Genomic DNA, 25070 nt, shown 5'->3' with positions numbered 1-25070 from the left:
TTGGAGAAGACTTGAGAGTCCCTTGGACTGCAAGGAGATCCAACCAATCCATCCTAAAGGAGATCAGTCCTGGCTGTTCATTGGAAGGACTGATGTTGAAGCTGTAACTCCAGTACTTTGGCCACCTGATGCGAAGAGCTGACTCATTTGAAAAGACCCTGATGCTGGGAAAGATTGAGGGCAGGAGGAGAAGGGGATGACAGAGGATGAGATGGTTGGATGGCATCACCGACTCAATGGACATGGATTTGGGTGGACTCCGGGAGTTGGTGATGGGCAGGGAGGCCTGGAGTGCTGTGGTTCATGGGGTCACAAAGAGTAGGACACGACTGAGTGACTGAACTGAACTGAACTGAACTGAAATATGTGTATAATATATGTAGCATTATTATTCACATTATTGACCATCATGCCTGACATAGCTTTATCTGTCATAAATATGATAGATCAAAGTAGAATATAATGTTAGGTGAAAGCTCATATGTGTTTCTGTTGATCTGGACTGGGCTTGCTCATGCTCCTGTGGACTGGTTGATATATACTGGTACACCTTGGCTCTGTTCCACATGGCCCTCATCTTCTATCAGAGACCAGCAGGCTAGCCTAGATATGAGCTCATTTGCCATGTGACTGAAGGGTGAGAATAAGCCCAATTGCACTTCAGCCTGCACATTCCATTGTCCAATCCCATAATCAGAGGATCAGTCCAGTTCCCATAATCAGCTCATTGTGAATGGACAATCTAAATTTACATGGAAAAGGACATAGAAACAAAAAGGTGTGAAGGATTGGGAAAAGATATTTTTCCTGTTTTCAGCCATTAGAGAGTCTTGATACTTTTTCAGATAACTTTATTTAAAACTGTTTAGAAGATACAAGGAAGTGCTAATGTAATATTTTCAGAACACAATAAAAATAAAAGCTAATATTTTGGCCTTGGTTGGGTTTTCTAAGAACCTACAGAAAATTACTATACAATTAAAGATCTTTTTAAAATGTCTGCCTTTAATAGAATGTCCAACACATGTCTTGCATTTTCTCAGCAAGTTAAATATTAAGTTTGGTATGCCTCAATTTCTTATCAAAATTTGTATCCAAGAAACATGACAAATCTACTATATTTGAAAACCACGATCACTGAATATTTCTTTTGAAAAATGATTCTCAGAAAGCAAAATAGAAGTACTGATTTGGCAGTTTTAAATGATCTTTTCTATCATCTCTGCATTCTAGATATTGTCTGATTCTAAAAGGGCTTTGCTACCATGAAAATGTTACATTACCAAGACATGCAGAATAATCTAAATCTCTCAGAGGAGCCCTTCTGCTGTGTCAGGGAGACAGAATGCTGCAGTAGGTTTGTTTTGATTTAGGATTGCCTCCATCATCACAGAGAAAAGCCATGACAACATATAATAAAAACCAGCTAAGATGACGAATATGATTTTAGGTAAATATCAGACCATGAACTCCGATTCAAGTTTGGGAAGCTAAGATTATATCCTGTTGTCAGTAGAAGCTTCCTTATTTACAACAAACATTTTAAATGTCAACATTTTTCAGAACTTGAAACAAAATAAGAGGATGTGTGTTGCATTTTTATATTTAGTGACAATCTCTTTTACTCATTGGGAAAGACCCTGATACTGGGAAAGATTGAAGGCAGGAGGAGAAGGGGGTGAAAGAGGATAAGATGGTTGGATGGCCACATGAACTCAATGGACATGAGTTTGAGCAAACTCAGGGAGTTGATGAAGGACAGGGAAGCCTGGAGTGCTGCAATCCATGGGGTTGCAGAGTTGGACATGACTTAGCAACTGAAAAACAAAATGAATACATAGTGTATACTAAGCACATAAGTTATAAAGTGTTTTAAAAACTTATTTAAGCAATACATTTTTTAAAATTTTTAAGTGTTTTTTTTTTTATTTTTAATTAATTATTTTAATTGGAGGATAATTGCCTTAAAATATTGTGATGTTTTTTGCCATACATCAACATGAATCAGCCATGGGTGCACATTTGTCCCACCATCCTGAACCCCTCTCCCACCTCCCTCCCCACCCCAAACTCTGGCTTGTCCCAGGGCACCAGCTTTGTGTGCCCTGCTTCATGCATCAAACTTGCACTGGATCATCTATTTTACATATGGTAGTATACATGTTCCAATGCTATTCTCTCATTCAGATTTCTAATACCATTTCTGTTAGCCTAAATCATACCTTTAAGGTGACAAATATCTTTGACTCCCAAAGGATGTGAACTCACCTTGTACTAGATGTGCCTCCCTTTCTCTCAATTTTTTGTTTGTTTGTTTCAGTTTCTGATGGGATAGAATGATGTGTGTATATGTATACAGCATTGCTGAAGTTTTTAATGGCAAAACAAAAAAGAACAGTTTATGGTAACATACAGCATACTGTAATTAACTGAAGTATGAGGAGTTTAGTTCTCACCCAAATACTCAAAATTACCAAGATTTGACAAATTACCAATAATTTGAGCAAATTATTCTTGGTCTCAATGAGTCTACTGGACAAATGATTATTGGTCTTCTAAGGATAACACTGCCTTTGGATGCAATTAATTAGTTTAGGGACTGGTAGGTAACTTCATGGAAATTCCTACCTTTTGGGGAAAAATGAGACATAAATATCAGTCTAAAATTTCTATACCTTGCTTTTTAGAAACAACTAAAACAAAAATTTTAAATTGAAAGAATAGAATAATCTTTGATTCGATGGCTCTTGGTCAGCTTCAGTGATTATAAAGGAAATGGATTTGAACAGATTTCTAAGATCTTTCTAATCTCTGGAATTCTCTCAGATTGATGTATGAAGAAAAAGATACACTTGATACTTTTTTAATAGCTACTGGAAACAGGGAAGAAATACCAGGGAAAAAATTAGTCTATATGAAACTATTTCTATGGCATTTGAGATAATTTCCAGGAATATATTATTAAACTCCATTTACTTTGGAGGAGCTTAGTATCTATGAAGGACTCATCTGTGAAGGTTCGAGTGAATACCAAGCAACGTAAGCATTCACAGTCTATGTAGAACCTAATTCTTCAGAGCTCATGCTGATGCTTGACGTTTCCCTACCAATTTCCTGCCACTCACTTATCCAGCCTACACTTTCACATCTCCTGTGATGAAGAATGCACTGTCTTTCAAAATAGCTCATTTTAATTCTGGATATTAATTTTTTTCTTATGGTGGAAGAAGTCTGACTCTTCCTGACCCAGGGATTGAACCCGGGTCTCCTGGATTGTAGGCAGACACTTTACCATCTGAGCCACCAGGGAAGTCCCAGTAATATCCATACTTGTCCCAAATTATTTTCTGGGGAGGTAATAATTTCTCATTTCAGTAGAGTGACTCAGCACTTAGATAGAAAGATCTACATAATTGCATGCCAGAGAGACTTAGATGTGAGTCTTCCCACAGCCACTTGTTACTTGTGTGAATGTGTGCAGTGGTTAACCTTCTGAAATGTCACGTTTCACTTGTAAAATGTGTATTAATTCTTATTTTGCAGATATGTGTTAAAAATGAGTGCAGATAATATACATGTATTTTGCATCTTAGTACCTATAATATCTCCAGTTCAATGGACATAAACTTGGGCAAACTCCAGGAGTTGGTAAGGGACAGGGAAGCCTGGTGTACTGCAGTCCATGGGATTGCAAAGAGTCAGAGACGACTTGGTGACTGAACAACAACAATCTATTATATAATGCCTGGACTAGTTTAGATCCTCCAAGAAGCCTATGTCAAGAGGGAATTCCATATACATTGTATTCTTAAAGGGAATGCTTGTGAGGAAAAAGAGGAAAGGATGAGAGGAAGCTGGGAGAGATGTCAGACTGTGATGCAAATCTGGTCCCAGATAGAGATCAGAGGAAGGATGGTGGAGGCCAGCATCTGAGACCAAAGTGTACTTCTAAGAGAGGTTGCTAAGGCTGCCAAGGAGTCCCCAAGCCAACATTGGCTGTTGTAGGAGTCTCATAGGAATGTGTCTATCTTATCAGTAGCATATTCAGTAATTGGGAGTAATCTATACAAGGGCCTTCCTGATAGCTCAGTTAATAAAAAAAAAAAAAAATCCACCTGCAATGCAGGAGACACCGGTTTGATTCCTGGGTCAGGAAAATCCACTGGAGAAGGGATACACTCCCCACTCCAGTATTCTTGGGCTTCCCTGTGGCTCATCTGGTAAAGAATCTGCCTGCAATGCTGGAGACCTGGATTCAATCCCTGGGTTAGGAAGAGCCCATGAAGAAGGGAAAGGCTACCCACTCCAATATTCTGGCCTAGAGAATTCCATGAACTATATAATCCATGGGATCGCAAAGAGTCAGACATAACTGAGCAACTTTCACTTTCAATCTACACAGACCATGGCCTTGGTATAACATGATGATGAATTTTAGAGGTGTTAGGGTTAAGGTCTGTAGGTCAGTTACCATGCCTGCAGATGAAGATATGTGAGACAGATTTTTGTGGTTGCCATGCTCCACTTTTTTTGCAACACAAAGCAACTTTTCCACACGAGTTCCAGAAGCATCTGTTCCATGATTCTGTAGGCTTTTCTTTCTGAAGGAAAATTCAGAAAAGGCTGATTACAGACCAAACTAGCCCCTCAGCTGATCTCAGGACCTCATATAGTTCTTAACCTCTCCCTCCTCCAGCATCCATTCTGACTTCCCATCACCAACAACCTGGCAAATCATGGTGGCTTAACTGGTAGGCTGAATCAATCTTTCATTCTTGGAGGTAAGCATTTTCTGTTCACAGTTGTTATAAAGAAGTAACAAGAGAGCCTCTTAGAGTTTTACCTGGGGTCCACATAAATTTCTCCTTGCCCCAACTGTGTGAAAGCAGTTCCAATGCTTCCTGCTCTTCAGTATCAATAATCTTGGCCATCATGGTGAAAGACACCTCTTCTCTTGTGCTTGTACCTGTTCACAGATAGTCCAGAGTGCCCTGGGTCACATCTATAGCCTGTTGTCACCTAGCAAGAATCACTGGGAATAAAGAACAATGTAGAAATTTCTGATTCAATACATAAACTGCATCCCGAATAATGACACCTAATCCTATCAAAGTGTTGCCTCCATGTTTGTGCTTCAGTGGTGTCTTTAAAAGTCTTCCAGCATTCTGTGAGGTTTGTTGCTTCTGGATAATGAACTGTGTATAATGGTTGCTGGAACCAGCACATAACAGAGAATTTTCAGAACATTTCCACCTGAATGAGATTGTGTTGGTAGCTTGCAGCTGACATAGAGGGAGTGTTTATATCAGATAAGTAAGAAAATATTTGATTCATTATATTCTTTGCAGGCAAAGATGGAGAAGCTCTAAACAGTCAGTAAAAACAAGACCTGCAGCTTATTGTGGCTCGGATCATGAGCTCCTTATTGCAAAATTCAGACTTAAATTTTAAAAAGTAGGGAAAACCACTAGGCCATTCAGAAGTTTGGAGTGTTAGTTGCTCAATCATGTCCGGCTCTTTGTGATCCCACAGACTGTAGCCTGACAGGTTCTTCTGTCCATGGGAATCCCCAGGAAAGAGTACTGGAGTGGGTTGCCATTCCCTTCTCCAGAGGATCTTCCCGACCCAGGTATCAAGCCTGGTCTCCTGCATTGCAGACAGATTCTTTACTATCTGAGCAACAGTGAAGTTCCATTCCCAGGTATGACCTAAATAAAATCCCTTACAATTATACAGTGGAAGTGACAAGTAGATTAAAGGGATTAGATCTGAAAGACAGAGTGCCTGAAGAACTTTGGTTGGAAGTTCATAACATTGTACAGGAAGCAGTGATCAAAACCATCCCCAAGAAAAAGAAATGCAAAAAGGCAAAGTGGTTGTCTGATGAGGCTTAAAAATAGCTGAGAAAATAAGAGAAGTGAAAGGCAAAGGAAAAAGGGAAAGAAATAACCAACTGAATGCAAAGTTCCAGAGAATAGCACAGTGAGATAAGAAAGCCTTCTTAAATGAACAACACAAAGAAACAGGAAAACAGTAGAATTAAAAAGACTAGAGATCTCTTCAAGAAGATGGGAGATACCAAGGGAATATTTCATGGGAAGATGGGCTCAATAAAGGACAGAAATGGTATGGACCTGACAGAAGTACAAGAGAGTAAGAAAAGATGGGAAGAATACATAGAATAACTATACAAAAATAGTCTTAATGACCCAGTTAACCACAATTGTGTGATCACTCACCTAGAGCCACACATCCTGGAGTACGAAGTCAAGTGGACCTTAGGAAGCATTACTATGAACAAAGCTAGTCGAGGTGATGGAATTCCAGATGAGCTATTTCAAATCCTAAAAGATGATGCTGTTAAATTGTTGCACTCAATATGCTAGAAAATTTGGAAAACTCAGCAGTGGTTACGGGACTGGAAAAGGTCAGTTTTCATTTCAATCCAAAAGAAGGGCACTGCCAAAGAATATTCAAACTACCAGACAATTGCACTCATTTTGCATGCTAGTAAGGTTAGGCTCAAAATTCTTCAATCCAGACTTCAACAATACATGAACCAAGAACTACCACATGTTCAAACTGGATTTAGAAAGGGCAGAGGAACCAGAGACCGAATTGCCAACATCCATTGTATCACAGAAAAAGCAAGGAAACTTAAAAAAAAAAAAAAAAACCTTCTGCTTCATTGACTATGTGAAAGTCTTTGTTGTGGATCATAACAAACTGGAAAATTCTTAAAGAGTTGGAGTACCAGAGCACCTTACCTGTCTCCTGAGAAACCTGCATTCAGGACAAGAAATGACAATTAGAACCGGACTTAGAACAACTGACTGGTTCAAAATTGGGAAAGGAGTATTTCAAGGTTGTATATTGTCACCCTGCATATTTAGCTTCTATGCAGAGACATCATGTGAAATGCCAGGCTGAATGAAGTGAAGTGAAGAGTGAAGATTACCTGGAGAAATACCAACAATCGCAGATATGTAGATGATACCACTCTAATGGCAGAAGTGAAGAGGAACTAAAGAGCCTCTGGATGAAGGTGAAAGAGGAGAGTGTAAAAACTGGCTTAAAACTCAACATTAAAAAATCTAAGATCATGTCATCTGGTACCATCACTTCATCGCAAACAGAAGGGGAAAAAGTGGAAACAGTGGAAGATTTTATTTTCTTAGGCTTCAAAATCATTGCAGACTGACTGCAGCCATGAAATTTAAAAAAAAAAGACTTGCTCCTTGCAAGAAAAGCAATGATAAAGGTAGTGTATTACAAAGCAGAGACATTATTTTGCCAACAAAGGTGCTTATTGTCAAGCTTATGGTTTCTCCAGTAGTCATGTATGGATGTGAGAGTTGGACCATGAAGAAGATTGAACGCTGAAGAGTTGATGCTTTCAAATTGTGGTACGGTGAAGAGTCCTTTGGACAGCAAGAAGATCAAACCAGTCGCTGCTGAAGGAAATCAATCGTGAATATTCATTGGAAGGACTGATGCTGAACCTGAAGCTCCAGTACTTTGGCCACCTGATGTGAAGAGCCGACTCACTGGAAAAGACCCAGATTCTGGGAAAGATTGAAGGCAAAAAGAGAAGGTGACAGAGGATGAGATGATTAGATAGCATTACTGACTCAGTGAACATGAATTTGAGATAATGAAGGACAGGGAAGCCTGGCATGCTGCAGTTCATGGGGTTGCAAAGAGTCAGATACGACTTAGCAACTGAACAACAACAACAATAAAGCAATGTTATAAATTCCCCCCAAGAAGAGAAAGTTGTTAAATATTTACCAGCATATCCTTATGTATGTGATAAGCTCACAGATCCTTTACTATGATGTGGATATTCTTGTTACGTGATATGTTAGGTGTGAGTTCGTGTTTGTGGATCAGGCATTCCAACCTGTAAATACTAGCTAGAGCTCTGTGGGTAGCAAAAGCAAACCATACCCAGAAAGGGTATATGTACCTGAAAGATGAACCTCCTGATACTTGCATCATGGAAAGGGCCCAACAGAGTCACCATCAGGTAATTACTGCCTTATCACAATAGTGCTCAGTGTTGGGACATATGTATTGGAAGAAGAGGCAGCATTCTTTAAATTGTGTTCAGACTATTGATTTACATGTCAGTGCCAAGAAAATGCATAGCATATGACAATATTTCAGTTATAGAAGTCTGAAATGGTGCCAGGTTGTCTGTAAAAATTCTGGCTATCTTTTTATTTATTATCTTTTCATTTGTTCATCTCAACCATGTATATTAAGAAATATAATCATAATAACAAAGTCAATTCATTAGATTATGATTCATTGGCCATACATTGTAAATTTTATGGTAAAATGAACAGCCTACATAGAACTTTGGTAGATTTCTAGCTTTTCACAAACCACCAGAGTAGTAACACCATTCATTTCTACCTCAAGCCATGAAAGGAACAATAGGTAAAAATGAAAAAAAAAACAAAAACAAAACTGCACAATGTCCAAATATAAAATCTAAAATTATAGCACTAAATATATTTTAAATATACATTCTAAAGATGAATTTAGAATTAAATTCAATAACCTAATTACAGGGCCAAGTTCTAAGTTAGCTTAGAGACAGAATATTATATCTATATATAAAATTACAGCTGAAAAGAAAATTAAGTAATATATTCTGGAAATAATTTCTCAGATCAGATAACTTACAAATTCCTTTAAAACTAAGGAATTGGTTTAATTTATTCATTTCATGATAACATATAATAGCAGTCCCCAAGCTTTTTGGCAGCAGGGACCAGTTTCATGGAAGACAATTTTTCCATGGACTAGAGTATGGGGTGTTGGGAGAGAAGAAAAAAGGGGGCATGATTCAAAGACATTACATTTATTGTGCACTTCATATCTATTATTATTACATTAGCTCCACCTCAGATCATCAGGCTTTAGATCCCGGAGTTTGGGGACCCTTGACTTGTAAGACTAGATGGTCAGAGAAGGAAAGAAAATAATTTTTAAAAATAGATGTCAAAGAAAAAAAAATAGGTGTAATTAGTATTAAGCTTTGAGGACAAGAACATTATAAGATATATCAGATTTTATGTAAATATGAATGACTACTTTCACTGCATAGTAAAATATTTCATGATATAAACTCTATTAAGACATTTAATTCTGCTACATAGACATTATTAGAGAATAACCATTGTCCTTATAAACAATGTGGAGTCTTATAATAAGCAAATTAATGAACTTTCATAAATATAGGAGTACAAATGGCACTTTTAATTTTTACTATTCATTTATTTGATCAATAGTGATAATAATTTCTCAGAATTGATTTAGCACTTTTTTCTTTTGTAAATTTTTTATTAGTACCTATTTCTTATTTGTTGTTTTATTATTTTACTTCTCAATACTGTGTGAGATTTTAATACACTAGATATGTTAACTGTATCTTATAATTTTTTAAAATATTTTCTACTATGATTTGCCTTTTAACTTTTTGTATTTTTTTGAGTCAACTAAAGCAGTAGATGACTCTCAGAGTCCTTGAGTTCTTTTTATTTCTTTGCCTGAACTTAACTATTGGTGCTTCTCAGGAACCTTTATTTTGTGTCCTTCCCAGGGAGCTATAAACTACACCCGACCTCAAGCTGTGACCAAGTGCTGATGACCCTCACATTCATATTATCAGCCCAAATATCTCCTGTACTCTAGCCAGATTCCTGCAAATTGCCATCCACAGTTGCCTAAACTTACTTCAAATAAAACAAACTCCAAATTATACCTGTCAACCTTACCCACCCCCATAAATGTTCTTACCTAAAATTAACAGCAAAAATCAACCAGCATGAAAGGCTTGAACTTATTTTCTCTCAAAAATTTTCTCTACTAGCCCCTCTACCCATGTGTTATAAATGTCTCTGAAATCTGCCATTTTGTCTTCCTCCATCTGCCCCTGCTTTTGTTCAGATGCTGTTTCCTTTATCATTAGAAGACTGATTTCTCTCCAACCTTTCAAAATTGTCTTTATATACTCTATTATAATCCTATTTTTTCTAATTGTCAGGTCAAATCTAAAGTGTTTGTTGAAACAAACACGTAACAATCATTAAGAAAATATTCAAATAGGATTTGAGAAGTATGCTCATCATTATTGGTTTTTGGTATCATTTAAATATTAGAATTTAAATCATTGAATAACATATGTATTATTGTTTGATAACATGAACAATTCTAGAGTTAGATAGTTTGATGGCAGCAGCAACATTAAGAATGTTTTTGTTTAAAAAAAAAAAACTCACAATTTGATACTCATATGTGTGGTTGCATTTAAAATCAGTGATGTTTGTAATGCTCACACTACTAAACAGTCATTCCAAATTCCCAACTGAAAACAGTAGGTTATAATAAACAGCCAGACCTTGATATTATAAAATGATACAGGAGACAGTTATACTAATTTAGCCTTTGACTTATCCATCATTTGCCATCCAAAAGTCTCTTTAGAAGTAAAATTGTGCTTCTATTATTTTTAAAAATGTGGTTCTACACATAATTTTTCATTAAAAAGACATTAAATTTTCAGAGAAATCACTAAAAAAGTTAATCTCTATTTGATTCCAGAATGTGAGGATAAATAAAGCATGAACTATTTACTTTTATGTCAATTAATTTTATAAATTACCCTTTATCAATATTTTAGGTGAAAATGATTACCATTTATTTTCTTTATCATAAGTGAGGAAAACCTATCTTTGTATGATAGCCTATTATTTCTTTTCATCGTGTTTTGCAGCAAAAGGAGTAATGAAGGGTGTTAGAGGCAGTGATGCTGGTTGTTATTGCAAGAATAAGAGTAAGGATGCAAGCTAAGCAGTGGGAAATTTCTCACACTATTCTGTATTTAATCTGTGGTGTTGGGGGACCCGTTCTCTTTCACTTTACACAGGTGATTAAAGCCGTAGAGGAAGGCTACCGTCTGCCAAGCCCCATGGACTGCCCTGCTGCTCTCTACCAATTAATGCTGGATTGCTGGCAGAAAGATCGAAATAGCAGGCCCAAGTTTGAAGAAATTGTCAACATGTTGGACAAGCTGATCCGTAACCCAAGTAGCTTGAAGACACTGGTTAATGCATCAAGCAGGTACAAGGCCAGACTGGGGAGATTTTTCTGAATATTGCAAATTCAGATTAATGCCATAGATATCAAGTTAATGAAATTATTTTTGTACACATATTAGCCTATGAACCTATATTACACTAATTTATTTGAATATGGTTTTTGCATAATGTTCTTTACATGAATGAAATATAAATGATTAAATTATACTTAAAAACACCCATACCTAATCTAATAGTGTAACCTACCAGTTTCAGATAAATGTTAACTGTAGTCAAATTCAGGTAATATTTCCTAAAAATCCCCAAATATATGTACTTTCCAGTGCTTTGAACCTTACATAGGTTTGGATGGGGAAATAAGATTATAAGATCACGGGAAAAAGCCAGTTAATCACTGAAAAAATTTTAAACCAGAAATATATAACAATTACTCTTGATTTCCTTAGCTAGATTTCTCAACCTGTCATATTCTATAAACATCAACACCTCCTTAAGAGACTCTTTCCTCTTATCCAGTTGAGTATAGACATTTGGATAATCATTTACTGTGTAGTTTAAACAGGACTTGAAACTAATAAATGAGTAATCTTGTGGAAAAAACTTGTGTGAGCAAATGAGCATTTTTAAAATTTTTCTGAATGCCTGTAAATGCATTTAAATAATGTTATCTTATATAAAGAATTCTTAACTCGTTTACTTGAAAAATTACAAAATTGTCCTCTCAATAAAGGACATCATTTTGATTATGTACTAGGAAATATACCAGATTATTATTTTCACTATATATAAGGCAGTTATCGTTCTCTACAAGAAAAGGTATCCTTCTGGTAGCTGAATTGACTGCCCATAGTATGCACCAAATGAGAAACAATTTATTGATAAAGTTACATAAGTTCTGTGACTCTGGTATAAACATTTGTTTACTAGACAAAGAGTCATTTTTAAATACAAATGAGGAATGAATCTTCAAACTCTGTTCAGGCATCATTAGCTTTCTGTGGTAGCAAATGGAGAATACATCTTAGAGATTACTCCTTATGTTATTCCCAAAGTAACTGCTTTTGTTTGTTTTTTTTTTTGTCATCTAAAATATTGTGTTTCTCTCTAGTTGTTTGAATTATGTTGTTACAAATTGATGTAAGGAAAGGAAATCATAAAGAGAAATTTTAAGTTCTAAATTGTATTAATTTCAACATCATCATTATAGATTGAGAGCAGTTGAAAATTTTCTAACAAAATTTCATATTGCTTTACATACGTATTACATAGAATTCAACTTGCTAGATTTCATTTAACAGATTTAGCTTAAGACTCTATGGCCAACACTCTGTATGGGTGGACATAGAGGGCTGACTCTACTATATCATTTTATATAAGAAACTTGAGCATCCATGGATTTGGGTATTAACTGGGTGGAGGGCTGGTCCTGCAATCAATCAGCTGCAGATATTAGGGGGAGGGCTGTATCATTCTCTACCTGATTTTTTATTCATTCATCTACAAGTCCTGGTTCTTGAAGATGTTAGTTCCTGATTCACTGTCTCTTTCTCTCTGTTCCTACACATGTCACAAAATTAGGTGAATTGAGTAACCATGTAGATGATATTCAAATATTTCTCAATACCTTGAAATTTTCTCCTTCAGTGATTTTGGTCTCTAACCCACCTTGGACTCTTTTTCATAGTCATAGTCTAGACTTTGCTATTACCCCAAATTGCATCTCTTCTATTATCTCAATTTCAAGATCCTGTTCTCCAAATTCAACAAATCTTTGACTCTACTATTTATTGACTACAAATTACTACAAAATGTCTATTTATTCATCCAATAAATATTCATGTATGTATTCTCTGTCAGGCTGTGGGCTAGGTGCTGAGTATGCAGAAATGAGTAACAAACTCTTGAGGCAGAGAGAGATGAAATAAAATAAAAACTTAAAAAGAAATACTTTAGTTTTAGAGTGGAGAATGAGAGTAAAATTTCCAGAAATCATCATAATCATTTCATATATTATTGGTCAAGGAGTGTAAATTTAATATAGTTAACAGCATCACATAGTTTGATTAATTCTATTTTGTTTTCTTATGTATTAATATTAAGGGTTACATTTTGCTTTCCAGTTCTACTCCTAGGTGAGTTAACAAGCAGTCCTATGTAAGAGCATAAAATAAAGGATAACTAATTTCTGGTCTTCTAGGAAATAAGATTAAATGAGTACAAGTTTCTGTAGCAAAGTCTAGAAGCAATTGACTTTACACAAATTATCCTACATGTCTCTATTTGGTAGCATTTTCTGTATTTTACAAACAAAACTGAAGAGGAAATTAATACATCTAAATTACTAACATGGAATTTTTTTCTAATGTTTTGTATTACAGAAAATTCAGTTATCAAACCATTATAAGTCATTGTTAATTATGGATAGAAAAAATCTGAATAGGCTGATTTTTGCATTCTGTTTTTCGAATTATTTTCTTCCTTGTTAGCATTTGTATATTTTTCTCCTATAAATATACTTATAAACTCAAAGATCCATTGGTAATGAGTTAATATTACAATAAATTTTTTAATATTTGTGTTTTTTGTGTTTTAGAGTATCTAATTTATTGGCAGAACATGGCTCACTGGGATCTGGGGCCTACAGATCAGTAGGCGAATGGCTAGAAGCAATCAAAATGGGCCGATATACAGAGATTTTCATGGAAAATGGATACAGTTCAATGGACGCTGTGGCTCAGGTGACCTTGGAGTGAGTAATTTTTCTGATAATTTTTACGTAATTGCTGGGGCGAGAAAAATTGTTCAGAAACCAATCTGGATGAAATCAAGGGAAATCAGTTAACCTTTGTCCGTGTGTGGCAGCTTTCAAAGAAGCGTCTTCATTTTTAGCCTGTATTGTTAACAACTGCATGATTAATGCTACTTGTGGCCAGTATCTTTGCTTCTTTGCTTCAAACAAATAACATTTGAGTATTTGATTGATTGGAATAACATCTTGGCAAAATACTGGTACTTTGTGTTGTAGAAAAGATGTTTTCTTGACAAAGTTTTTCTACTGATACTTGTGTTATATGAATGTAAATACAAAACAAACTGTAAGCACAATTGGTGCTGCTAGCCCTGTAACAACAAAACGTACTCTAAAGTTTCGGCTTTGATGAATACCCAGATAACAACAGCTTAAATAAAGCTTCCTGGGCAGGAATCTCATCCCGTTTACTCTATAAGTGGTGCATCTTATATTCTTGCAATCCAAGGATATATTAGATCCTGCCTTGATTTTTGTTATTTGGTACAATCTCAGTGGAAACCAATTGTGCCCTCTTCTGTTTGCACGTTTAAGATAAAATCTATCAAATCTTATTATATAAAAATCACTAGAGTTAAAAATTGAATTCTTTAGGGTTGTAAGTTGTTTGTATTTTATTATATACTCTGTACGTGTAATTATTTTAGCCTAATATTTGTAATTTGTGAAAACTAACTGTTGTTATGGTGGTTACATCTGGATTACATTAACAAAAATGATGTTTTAACCTATGAATATAATAATAACAGTTCAAATTGCCTACACATTCAAAGGTTAAAATATTGTTGTAAGTTTTAAAGCATGGTAGAACTTTCTAAAGCACTAAACCACAGTCTTTCTTCCATTACATCACATAATATGAACACTGAGCACTTGGTTCTCACCATTTCTACTCTGGCATTCTCTGGTTTATTGAACTCACTGCCTATCCACAGAAAAGGTAACAGGGTACCATCACTGATCACCAATTAATGTCACTTTCTCAGAATTTCTATTCTTCATAACTATAACTAAAAGGACCTAAAATCACCACTCAGCTAGCTATCTTAATTTATTGAATATCATTCTCACCATCACCACTAGATCATATCTACTTGAGAGCACATATACTTTGCCCATTATTTCTTTGGACACTCAAAAAACTCATGAGTACTATATTTGAAATAGTAAACAGAAAAATTTATTGATAATTTAAAACTATTTTTACATGATTGCTATTTAATTTTTCAGTAAAAATGGTCATTTTAATTTATTAAAGTCATTTGTCATTTTATATTAAAATGATACTGTAGGTATTTCTTCTACCCAATGTCAGATTACTTGTAAATATGTAATAAAACTATTTGCATTAAACCACGTCTCTCTTTTTATTAAAATAGCACATATACATGTATATATTTACATCCACTACTTTTTTGTTTCTCCGTAACAGAATAGTTATAATCACTAATAATGGCTTTTGCATTAATTCCTCTGTTTTACTTTCATTGGGGCCCCCAAATACTATAAATATGTTAAAAATTTTACATTATGGTTTCACTTTTTATTATGTCTAATAATTCCTTTCTGTTTACTTTTCTATTTTCCCTTCTGTTTTAAAAGTCTCTCATTTTGTATGTTTTCTTTCAAGACTTAATAGCTTCTTCTCTCATCTTGTGATGGTCTGAAACTCGCTTCTATTCTCCTGTATTTTTGTCTGGTCAAATCTTCTCTACATGGTTGAGTTTCTTCCCTCTCTGTTGCTTTGATAGCATGTTGCCTTCTGTATTGCCTCCTTTCATATATTTTATGTTGTAATTTATTTACTCTGACCTAAGAATAAGGTGAAATTAAGAGATTTACCAACATCTTCCTGTTCAGAGAATGTTGGTGTCAATGTGTCAATTGCTTCAGTTTCCTGGGACTATAAATACCACATTCGTTAGGAGGAACTGAGCCAGCCAAACTTAAGTGAAGCAAGTGAAGCAGATTTATTGGAGAGTCCAACACATGTCTTCTTGTTTATTGTATTTTGACCACATTTTCCCTCTATTAGTAAGAACGTATTTATCAAAATGTTATGTTAAATAACGCACAGAAGAATGAGTAATCAGTTACTTGTTTGGTCAAGAATATAAAAGAAAGACTATATGTGCATTTTGCTTGCTCTTGACCAAAAAGAAAAAAAAAAAAAAAAGCCAGTCATTATCAAGGACTATGGCAAAGGAACTAAAATATTAGTAAAGACAAAGACAAAATCTTAAATAATTAAAGATTTATTTCTACATGGTCTTTTTTGATGTTTAGTCACTAGGCCCATGTCTAAATAATAATTTTATGTAGCCTGTATAAACTATAATGAAATAAAATATACCAGTATTATTGCCAGAGCATAATTTTGAAACTGAGAACTGGAAGAATATACTCATACTGTAAGAAATGCTTTGAAAAAAGTTAAAATTAATTAATATAAAGCAAAAGACCAAACTGCCATATACATACCTAAGAAAAATATGTTATTAATATAATTTGTGCCATCAAATTTGTTCTCATGATGGATTTTGAATAAGGAAGAGGAAACAATTATAATTTTTCAGAACCACATACTTTGGTGAAAATTTCCTTCATAGAGGTTTAATTTTATTTATGTTTTTTTGGCCAGCACATATATGTAAGGCTTGATGTGGAATAGAAATGAAATATTTTTAGAATTTAGAGTTAAAATGTATTCAACAAAAGTGGCTTTCAACTTCAGATGTTTCTGTCTGCTGTTCTCTGTGCCTAACCTTGGCTGTTCTGTGTGCAGTACTCATATGACAACAATTGTTGTAGCAGCAATGATGCAATCTGTACTATGGCGTTTAAGTGCAGGGAGTTATGGTCTACAGGGGGATCTGTGAGCTTGAGGTGAGTTGCACATTGAATCCAAATATTGGAATTAAGGACAGTAGCACAGCTGTTTTTTAAACTTCTTGTCAGATCAGTACTGTCAACTTTTGATTATTCAGAAAATGAATAAAATCCAATAAACTTTATTATACCAATCATGTGTAAGCTGAAGCAATTCCTATTTACTTATTTATTTATTGAATTGAGGTCTTAAAATATTAAAATTAAGTGTAGCAAATCTGGAGCCAAAATTTGTGCCCACTAACTCAAATGGAGAATTCCATGGACTGTACAGTCCATGGGGTCGCAAAGAATCGGACACGACTAAGCGACTTTCACTTTTACTTTCTACTCAAATTTAACTTATTGATAAAGTCATTATGCATAATTTAGTATATGCCTAAAGAACACATATGAGTACTTAATATCCTCCGTGTTCTGCATAAGCTAAAACATCCAGTGTAACTCTCACAACTCGATGGACATGAGTTTGAGTGAACTCTGGGAGTTGGTGATGGACAGGGAGGCCTGGCCTGCTGCAATTCATGGGGTCGCAAAGAGTCAGACACGACTGAGTGACTGAACTGAACTGAACCCTCACAAGGTCTCATCCATTGAAAGTTATAGCCAGGTCATGGTTAAGTCCTCCCTGCCAAGATATATGTATACCTTGTACAGTACATATATGATTATCAGGATTCTTTGAAATGACCAAAAAAAATCCCAAATATACAATTGCATCATAAAACTATGACAATAAGAATAAACACTGAAATTTAGTGAATGTTCATTAACCTCTCTTCTCCCTTCTCCTATCCAGCCTGTTTTGGTGGAGCTAAGTACTAGTGATATGGCTAAAAGATGTGTAAAGCAGAAGGGAGAAGAATGTAAGGGAACATTTCCTATACCAGTGGATAAATTACATCCTGAATAATCAAGAGTTGGCTCCAACATCAACTAAACCTCCTGTTTAGTTTCTACTTTTCATTCTGCCATTTAACACCATAATACCAGTGTTTTCCATTATTTTATATTAAGAAATAACATTTAAAAAAAGATTGGAATGTTGTCACAATAAGGGCAATTCATTATATTTACAGCTTTTCTAAAACTAATCATGTTTTGTTGACAAAATTAAAACTTTTTTATGTAACAATATCAGTCTATCATGTTTAGATTCATAAGCCTATGCTGAAATTTAGTTTATTATCATTAAATTGGCTTTGGGTATTACTTAAGATTACACGTGGTCATGATAAAATTAGTATCATATATGTAAGGGGACACACCTAAAACTTTCCCTTGCTACAAAAACTCCTATATAGATAAATGAAATGAGTAAAATAACACATTTTCAAGTATTTTTTTTTCAAAAATATTCATAGAGTAGCACCTTTATCATGTAATGGAAAATACTTTTATTTTTATCAAATTTCTTACATTATTACTGTTAAATAGACTATTTAATAGGTGCTTTAAGAAGTAAAATAGAAATTATTGAAAATCACAAAAATGTGAGACAAAGCTACATAAAAGAAAATACCATAATGTATTTATCAATATTGGAATAAAGTTACTTAACCTTTACAGGAAACATTTTCCTAATACCTTTTTAATTCTTATTTGTAATTTTAGTAGGAAAATATTAAATGGAATTTTTAAAGAAAACTTTGCTCCTGAGAACAGATTTAACTGCATGAGTAATCTTGGTTTTCCCCACATTTTTAAAATCACACTGTATAAACGTACATTGCATGCATTATAATCATGCTACTTTCTAATTCTTTGCACATTAATTTGTCAGCTTTTGAAATGACAGGTCAGACCTCAAAAACAGCATTCCATTAAAGACACATAATTTATGGCAGTATGTAAAACTGAGTGCTGTATTTTCATAATTCCATTTATCCCATGGAAAGAGGTGTAGATAGAGGTGGGAGGTGAAATGTAAGAGAGATGAAATGTTAGAGAGAGGAGAAGGATAGAGAATTTCACTGGTCTGAAATTCTGTATGAATGTTAAGGGATTATCAGGTCATAAGATGATCCTAAATAAAATTTGTGCTTGGGAAAATTTAAACAAATTTAACTTAACATCTAGATATATGAAATGTTCTGGAAAAGGTCAGGTTTTATTTGCCTATAAACACAAACTCTGTAACTGTATTAATCAAATACAATTCCTTAAAATATTCATTCTTTAGCATGATATAGATGTCATGAAAAATGTAAATTCCCAAAGCACTGAACCAGATTCTTTCTTGTGGTTATTTGCAAAGAATAAAGTTATATTTACATATATTAACAGATTAAGACAGTGGGAAAAAAAATAAGTCAAACTAGTGATTTAATAAGAGGCAAAGCAACCAAGAGTTGGAATATGGAATACATACACACTTACGCCCATGCACCACACTCCAGAAACACATACACTTTAAATTAAGGTTTCGGTATTATACATGCAAAGTTCACCCTGTTTGAGCAGGAAAGTCTGTAATATTTTTTCAGGTCTGTCAGAATAACTATAATAGCTATTTTCAAAAACTCATTCTTAATAATTGGATTAGCCATATGGATTCTGCAGTTTAAGTATGTATATATTAAATCAGTACTTTCAAACCTTTGTCAGAATCACATGTAGGTTTATAAAACACATGATAAAACATATGTTTTAAACTTTATTTCAAGTTCTAATTATTTACATTCTCTAGTAGAGATTGCTTTCAGGTTAAGAAATTTTATCCCCTTTTCTCCTGACTTAAGTCCAAAAGTTGGTAGTGAGCACCCATAAATTGTCTTCATAATTCATGTTACATGTGGAAATATGACAGTGTTAATTAGCCCATAACTGTAGTTGCCATGAAGTATAGACTGGATTACCATAGATTCAGTCAAATAATCATGTGTTTTGTTTCCTTCATTAGATATCTTCTTTCTTTTGGAATTCTGGATATTTGATGTTATATATACAGATTTCTCATTTCACAGATTAATCAATGTTTGCATGTAATTTGAAGTTCTTTGGTCAATGTTATATCTCAGAGAAATGAGAAATTGTTTTCTGATCCACAAAAGGAAATTAACAAAAATCTATATCATATTGCTTATATATTTTCCTATCATATAGGAAGAGGACAATCTTAATTGTTACCTATTTTATTATATTTATCGCAGTGCTTCTTAAGGGGAGATTTTTCCACTCAAGGGACACTTTGCAATGTCTGGAGACATTTTGTCTTGTTACGACAAAGGGCCAGTGGCCATCCAGTATTTCTGATATTTAGTGGGACCAGGTAAGGCATGCTGGTAGATGTCCTTTAATACACAGGGTAGCCTCTACAAACAAAAAATTATCCAGCCTGTAATATTAACAGGGGCAAGGCTCAGAAACCCTGATTTAATTGAAAAAGACAAGATTAAACTCAAATCTCTTTTGTTCCTATGTTGTCTGCCATTAGCTGTTTTACAATCTATTCATGACTAGTGAAAGTCATTCAGTCATGTCCGACTCTTCGCCCCACCATGGACTATACAGTCCATGGGATTCTCCAGGCCAGAATACTGGAGTGGGTAGCCGTTCTCTTCTCCAGGGGATCTTCCCAACCCAGGAATCAAACCCAGGTCTCCCTCAACTGCAGGCGGATTCTTTACCAGCTGAGCCACCAAGAAAGACCATTCATAACTAACAATAGTGATTTTGTTTAAACCGAAATTTTATTGCTTTTTAAGTTTTGTTGATTGTCTTCATTGCTTCATTATTCTTAGTTTTATTATACTCTGGTGTCTTGTAGCTATAATAATTTCTAAATTAAATGTTTCACATTTACATTCAAAGAAAGAAATGTTTCCACCATAAGTGTTCATTGCTTTTTATTTAGCTATTTGCCATTTGCTAAAACTCTCATAAGAAATCAACAAAACATAAAAGGAAAAAGACACCTAATGTATTACTTGCTGGTGCTGCTAAGTCGCTTCAACTCTGCTGCTCAGTTGCGTCCAACTCTTTGTGACCCCATGGACCAACTGTAGCCACCAGGCTCCTCTGTCCATGGGATTCTCCAGACAAGACTACTGGAGTGGGCTTCCCTCTTCCAGGGTATCTTCCTGACCCAGGGAACAAATCCATATCTCTTAGATGAATAATATTTCCAATACTAATACACATAGAGCTCCATTTACTCAATTTCTACCTTCTGATAATTAAGAGATTTTTTGAGTGTCCAAAATGATTCAGTTTTACCTATAATTCCAGTGCAATTGAATCCAATTATAAAGAATTCTAGGACAGTCTGAAATTAGTACATTTACTGAATACATAATGTGTTAAGCAGAGTAATTATCTAAAGAAATCTAACATGGCAAACATTTTAAAATCTTGTCATTGAAAAATCTTGAATCACTAATGCTCAGTTTTTTTAATAATTAACATTGTTATCTGTCAAACATATCTAAAGTATTATATATGTCAAATGCATATTTTGGAAAAATAGAACTCCTGGATATCCTGTGAAATAATATTTAAAAACCATGAGCTCTGGCTTTGAGTGCCATAATATGCTATTAGTTTAGGAATCTAAACATTTGTAAGTTTATTTTTAATAATAAGCTTGTTAAAAAGCAATAATATAAAAATGTCTTTTGAAAAGATCTCTTGATAGCGTGTAATCTTCAGAATGCTCTAAACGCCAATAGAACCAAGATATATTTGATAAAGGAAGAAAGCTGTGCTACTATGGATTCCAAGTGAAAAATAAAATATTTTAAGCATTATCAGAGCAATGTAGTGATGATTATCCCCTGAAGATACCCGATATATAAAATGATTGTGCTGACTTGAGTCATTTGAAAAGGTCGGTCTTCGAATGCTTACCTATGAAATTTTTTAAAGTATATTTTATGCTTACTTCTTTTAGTAAAATAAAAAGTGCTTGTTCATATTGTAGGTCCACGTTTTCAAAACCATGCAATGAAATTGTACCGTTTAATTAAATATTTATTGGTAACATGTGCAAATTTGTTTTTTCTCTGCTCTGTGCCATCCGAAAAATCCAAAAGAGGAGGGCAAATATATATATATATATATTTGTTATATATATATATAACTTCTTGTTGTAAATATTTTTGACTGCAAATAGATTTTAAGGTACAATTTTAGAGCCTGCATTTGAAAATTGGACCCCATATATCTAAATTGGGACTGTAATCTAATTAGCTTCTGCAAAAGGTTTGCCTCTTTGCCAACGTGAGGTATTGTGCTGTGCTACAAACTGAGTCAATACATACATCCAATGTGTGCTTTCTTCATGCAGGGATTTGAGACGGCTTGGAGTGACTCTTGTTGGTCACCAGAAGAAGATTATGAACAGCCTTCAAGAAATGAAGGTGCAGCTGGTCAACGGGATGGTGCCATTGTAACTTCAGTTTATTGTCACTTCGTCAAGTGAATGACTCTGCACTTTGTAAACAAGCTCTGAGATTTATTTTAACAAAAAACAAAGGGGAAAAAGGGAAAACTCAGCGATTTCTAAACATTAAGAAAGCATTTGTTTCAGCCACAGAATTTGTAATCAGTGTTTTACTAAAATCTCTTTATCTTCCTCTTGGTGTCTTCATTTTTCATGAAGCAAATATAACCTGCATGGAATAAGAACATGAAGTTTAAACACTACCTTGTATTACAACAACAACATCCTTCTCCCAACTTCTACAAAATTTTATACATGAAATATATAACTATATATAGCACCTTTTTAGACTGAATGAAGGCAGCCCCTTTCAAAACTTCCAAGAATCTACTTGAAAGGAAAGTTTGATAGCCATCTGTAGGCTAACAAAAGCTGCAATTTACTGACGTTTACTTCAAGTCTTAATTGTCTACGAAAGTGTATTGAAGAGCAATATGGTTAGATAATTTCTAAATAGATCTCTTCTTTTGTAATTTTAAATGCTGTTACACAGCATTAAATTATAGAAACTAGTGTATAAACATGTTGCTTGATCAAGGACAAGTACAATACAGGGTGTATATTTATTTTTCTGTGTTATAAAGTTTACTTTTAGTTGCTCTTCTAGATACTACTAGGTAATAAATGTGTATATACTGTATAATTTGCTGTATACCCAGGAATCAATTTAAATTGGAGCTTTGTGTGTGTGTGGCTTGCACATGTGTGTATTACCATTCAGCTTGCATTGTTAATAGTATTTTAATTTTAGCAACATTCAGGAACACACATTCCAGGGTATATTAGAAATAGGAGAAATAGGGAAGCAGTAAAACAAAATCTAACACAAGCTTGTGTCTTTTTTCCTCTCATGTGTCCAAAAGCTGCTAAATCTCTCTATTCAGTAACAGGAAATGTCTATAAGACTAAATCCCCTTTGGTGTTTTAAAAACATTTTGTGATATCTGTGACAATGGAGTTCTTCTAGCCATTAATCTTGCACCCCTGTAAGAAATTTCACCTTTCTGAGTCCAAGAAAATATCTTGTCAAGAAAAGTTGACACCAAAGGGCACATTTTCAGCAGGATGTAGGAGGATTTAACTGTGCAGACTTCTGTTAATATTGTTAAATCCAGCACATAGCACCAAGCATTACTCCTAAGTGTTAATCCTTTGTAACCATTTCCTTTGTAGCCTGGCTCTAGAAATTTTGATACTAAAGCAGAAATGGAATGATGTCAAATACATCCATCTTTTTTTTTTCCTTTTAGAATTTTCTCTATGGCAAGACTTGACCTGTTTTATTTGTTGATGGCTGTTTTTTCCTTTGGTAATTTTATCTTATATTCAGTTACATTGAATTGATCTTGAGGAGTCATTCTAATGTGCTATTCAATTGGCCTTATTAAGAAATATAAAATGTCCTATGTACATGCCATGTACCAAACTTGGTGAAGAGTGATATTTGTGCTGTAATACAAATTAAACTATTTATTAGAACCTGAACAAAACTGAACTCCTTGGTGAAATAACCAAGTTCTTTTGTATTATTACACTTTATAAATCATGAAATGACATGCTTATTCAAGAAGCACAGCATTTAAACAAAATACAGCCTACTTCAGATTGTCAACAGCAATAGTGTATTGGAGTAGCCTGGATTAGTGACATCCGTAAGGAACATACTTGCATTATATTGTCAGTATTCCCCCTCTCTCTCCCAAACACCTGTTTCAGTCAAACGTTAGCGTGTATAGGAATAAGTTCTTCCTTTTACCCTACCCACCTTCACTTAAGTAGCTCTTTGCTAAAGAATATAGGGAGGAAAAGGGAGAGAGTTTTAAACAATTTCAAATGATATATTGAGTCCTGTCAAATAGAGCTATAATTCTTTATAGGTATATACTGTACCATGGGTCCACACAGACTATGCTTAATTATTTCAGTTTAGTGAAATTTCTGAAGAAACTAGAGATGGATACAAGTTTGTCTTGATGAAATCACAAGTAAGCAAGCATCACTTTTATGAAAGATGCATTTGTTCGTTTCAGGAAAAATAGTAAACTAATTCCTTTTGTACAAAATAATCAGAGAGTGTGTTGCACTTATTGAATTTTGTAAAACCAACCTAATCTAAGTGATAAAGTAACAATTGAGAAACTTCAAGTAAGAACAGATTTGTTGATTTAAAAGGTAAACTGCCATAAAATTAAATTTGATGGACTGGCCAAAGTCTATCAAGTTATATACATAACAAATATATTTAAATTGTTCTCCAGCTTTATGTGTTCAAAGATGATTGCAAGGTCAGGATGGAGTATATCTAAGTGATTGGAATTTGACGTTTTAATGAAGGTTTTCTCTTTTTCATAAGAGATATTTTAAATTAATTTTAATTAAATTTGTTTGCCTCTTTTGCCACCTTGATGTATATTTACAAAAGTAAATTGAGATGAAAGTTAAATAAACACATAGCTTTCATCCCTATCTCACTTTGGTTGAGATTTTCTAAGGAATGTCAATATGATTTTATATGATGTACTCCTCCTCAAAAAAGAGGAAATAATTTATTTCTAAAATATTTGTTCTCCACTGGATATGTCACCAATTGGGAAGTGCCAATCTCATCTATAAATGTGAGAAGTGGAACAAGGAGAGAAGCAGCTTTTGTGAAATACAGTAAGGCAGTAACCCAGGGCAAAGTTTGACAAATCTTGATTGTGTGATTTCTTATTCTTTTGGTTAATATTGTCACCCAGCAGACAACCAAAAGTGAAACACAGATTCAATAATTTTAGTACATGAGATAGATTTGTCAAATTAAACATAATGTTATTTT

The 25070-nt window shown here is 34.3% G+C and overlaps 1 protein-coding gene across 3 annotated transcripts in view; it reads left to right on the top strand.

Moving 5' to 3' along the window:
- The window catches only part of EPHA5 (EPH receptor A5), a 398564-nt gene extending 376086 nt beyond the window's left edge, over positions 1-22478 (top strand). For all 3 annotated transcript variants that reach the window (XM_010848896.1, XM_010848895.1, XM_010848897.1), the window contains 3 exons: positions 10940-11133; positions 13705-13860; positions 22097-22478. In XM_010848896.1, coding sequence (XP_010847198.1) covers positions 10940-11133; positions 13705-13860; positions 22097-22202 — 456 coding nt within the window. In that variant the 3' untranslated portion in view covers positions 22203-22478. The remainder of the gene's footprint in view (positions 1-10939; positions 11134-13704; positions 13861-22096) is intronic.
- The last annotated feature ends 2592 nt before the right edge of the window (positions 22479-25070 follow it).

Source organism: Bison bison, unplaced genomic scaffold, assembly GCF_000754665.1.
Source record: "Bison bison bison isolate TAMUID 2011002044 unplaced genomic scaffold, Bison_UMD1.0 scf7180017864279, whole genome shotgun sequence".
Classification (NCBI taxonomy): Eukaryota; Metazoa; Chordata; class Mammalia; order Artiodactyla; family Bovidae; genus Bison; species Bison bison.
This window is presented reverse-complemented; position numbering and strand designations above follow the sequence as displayed.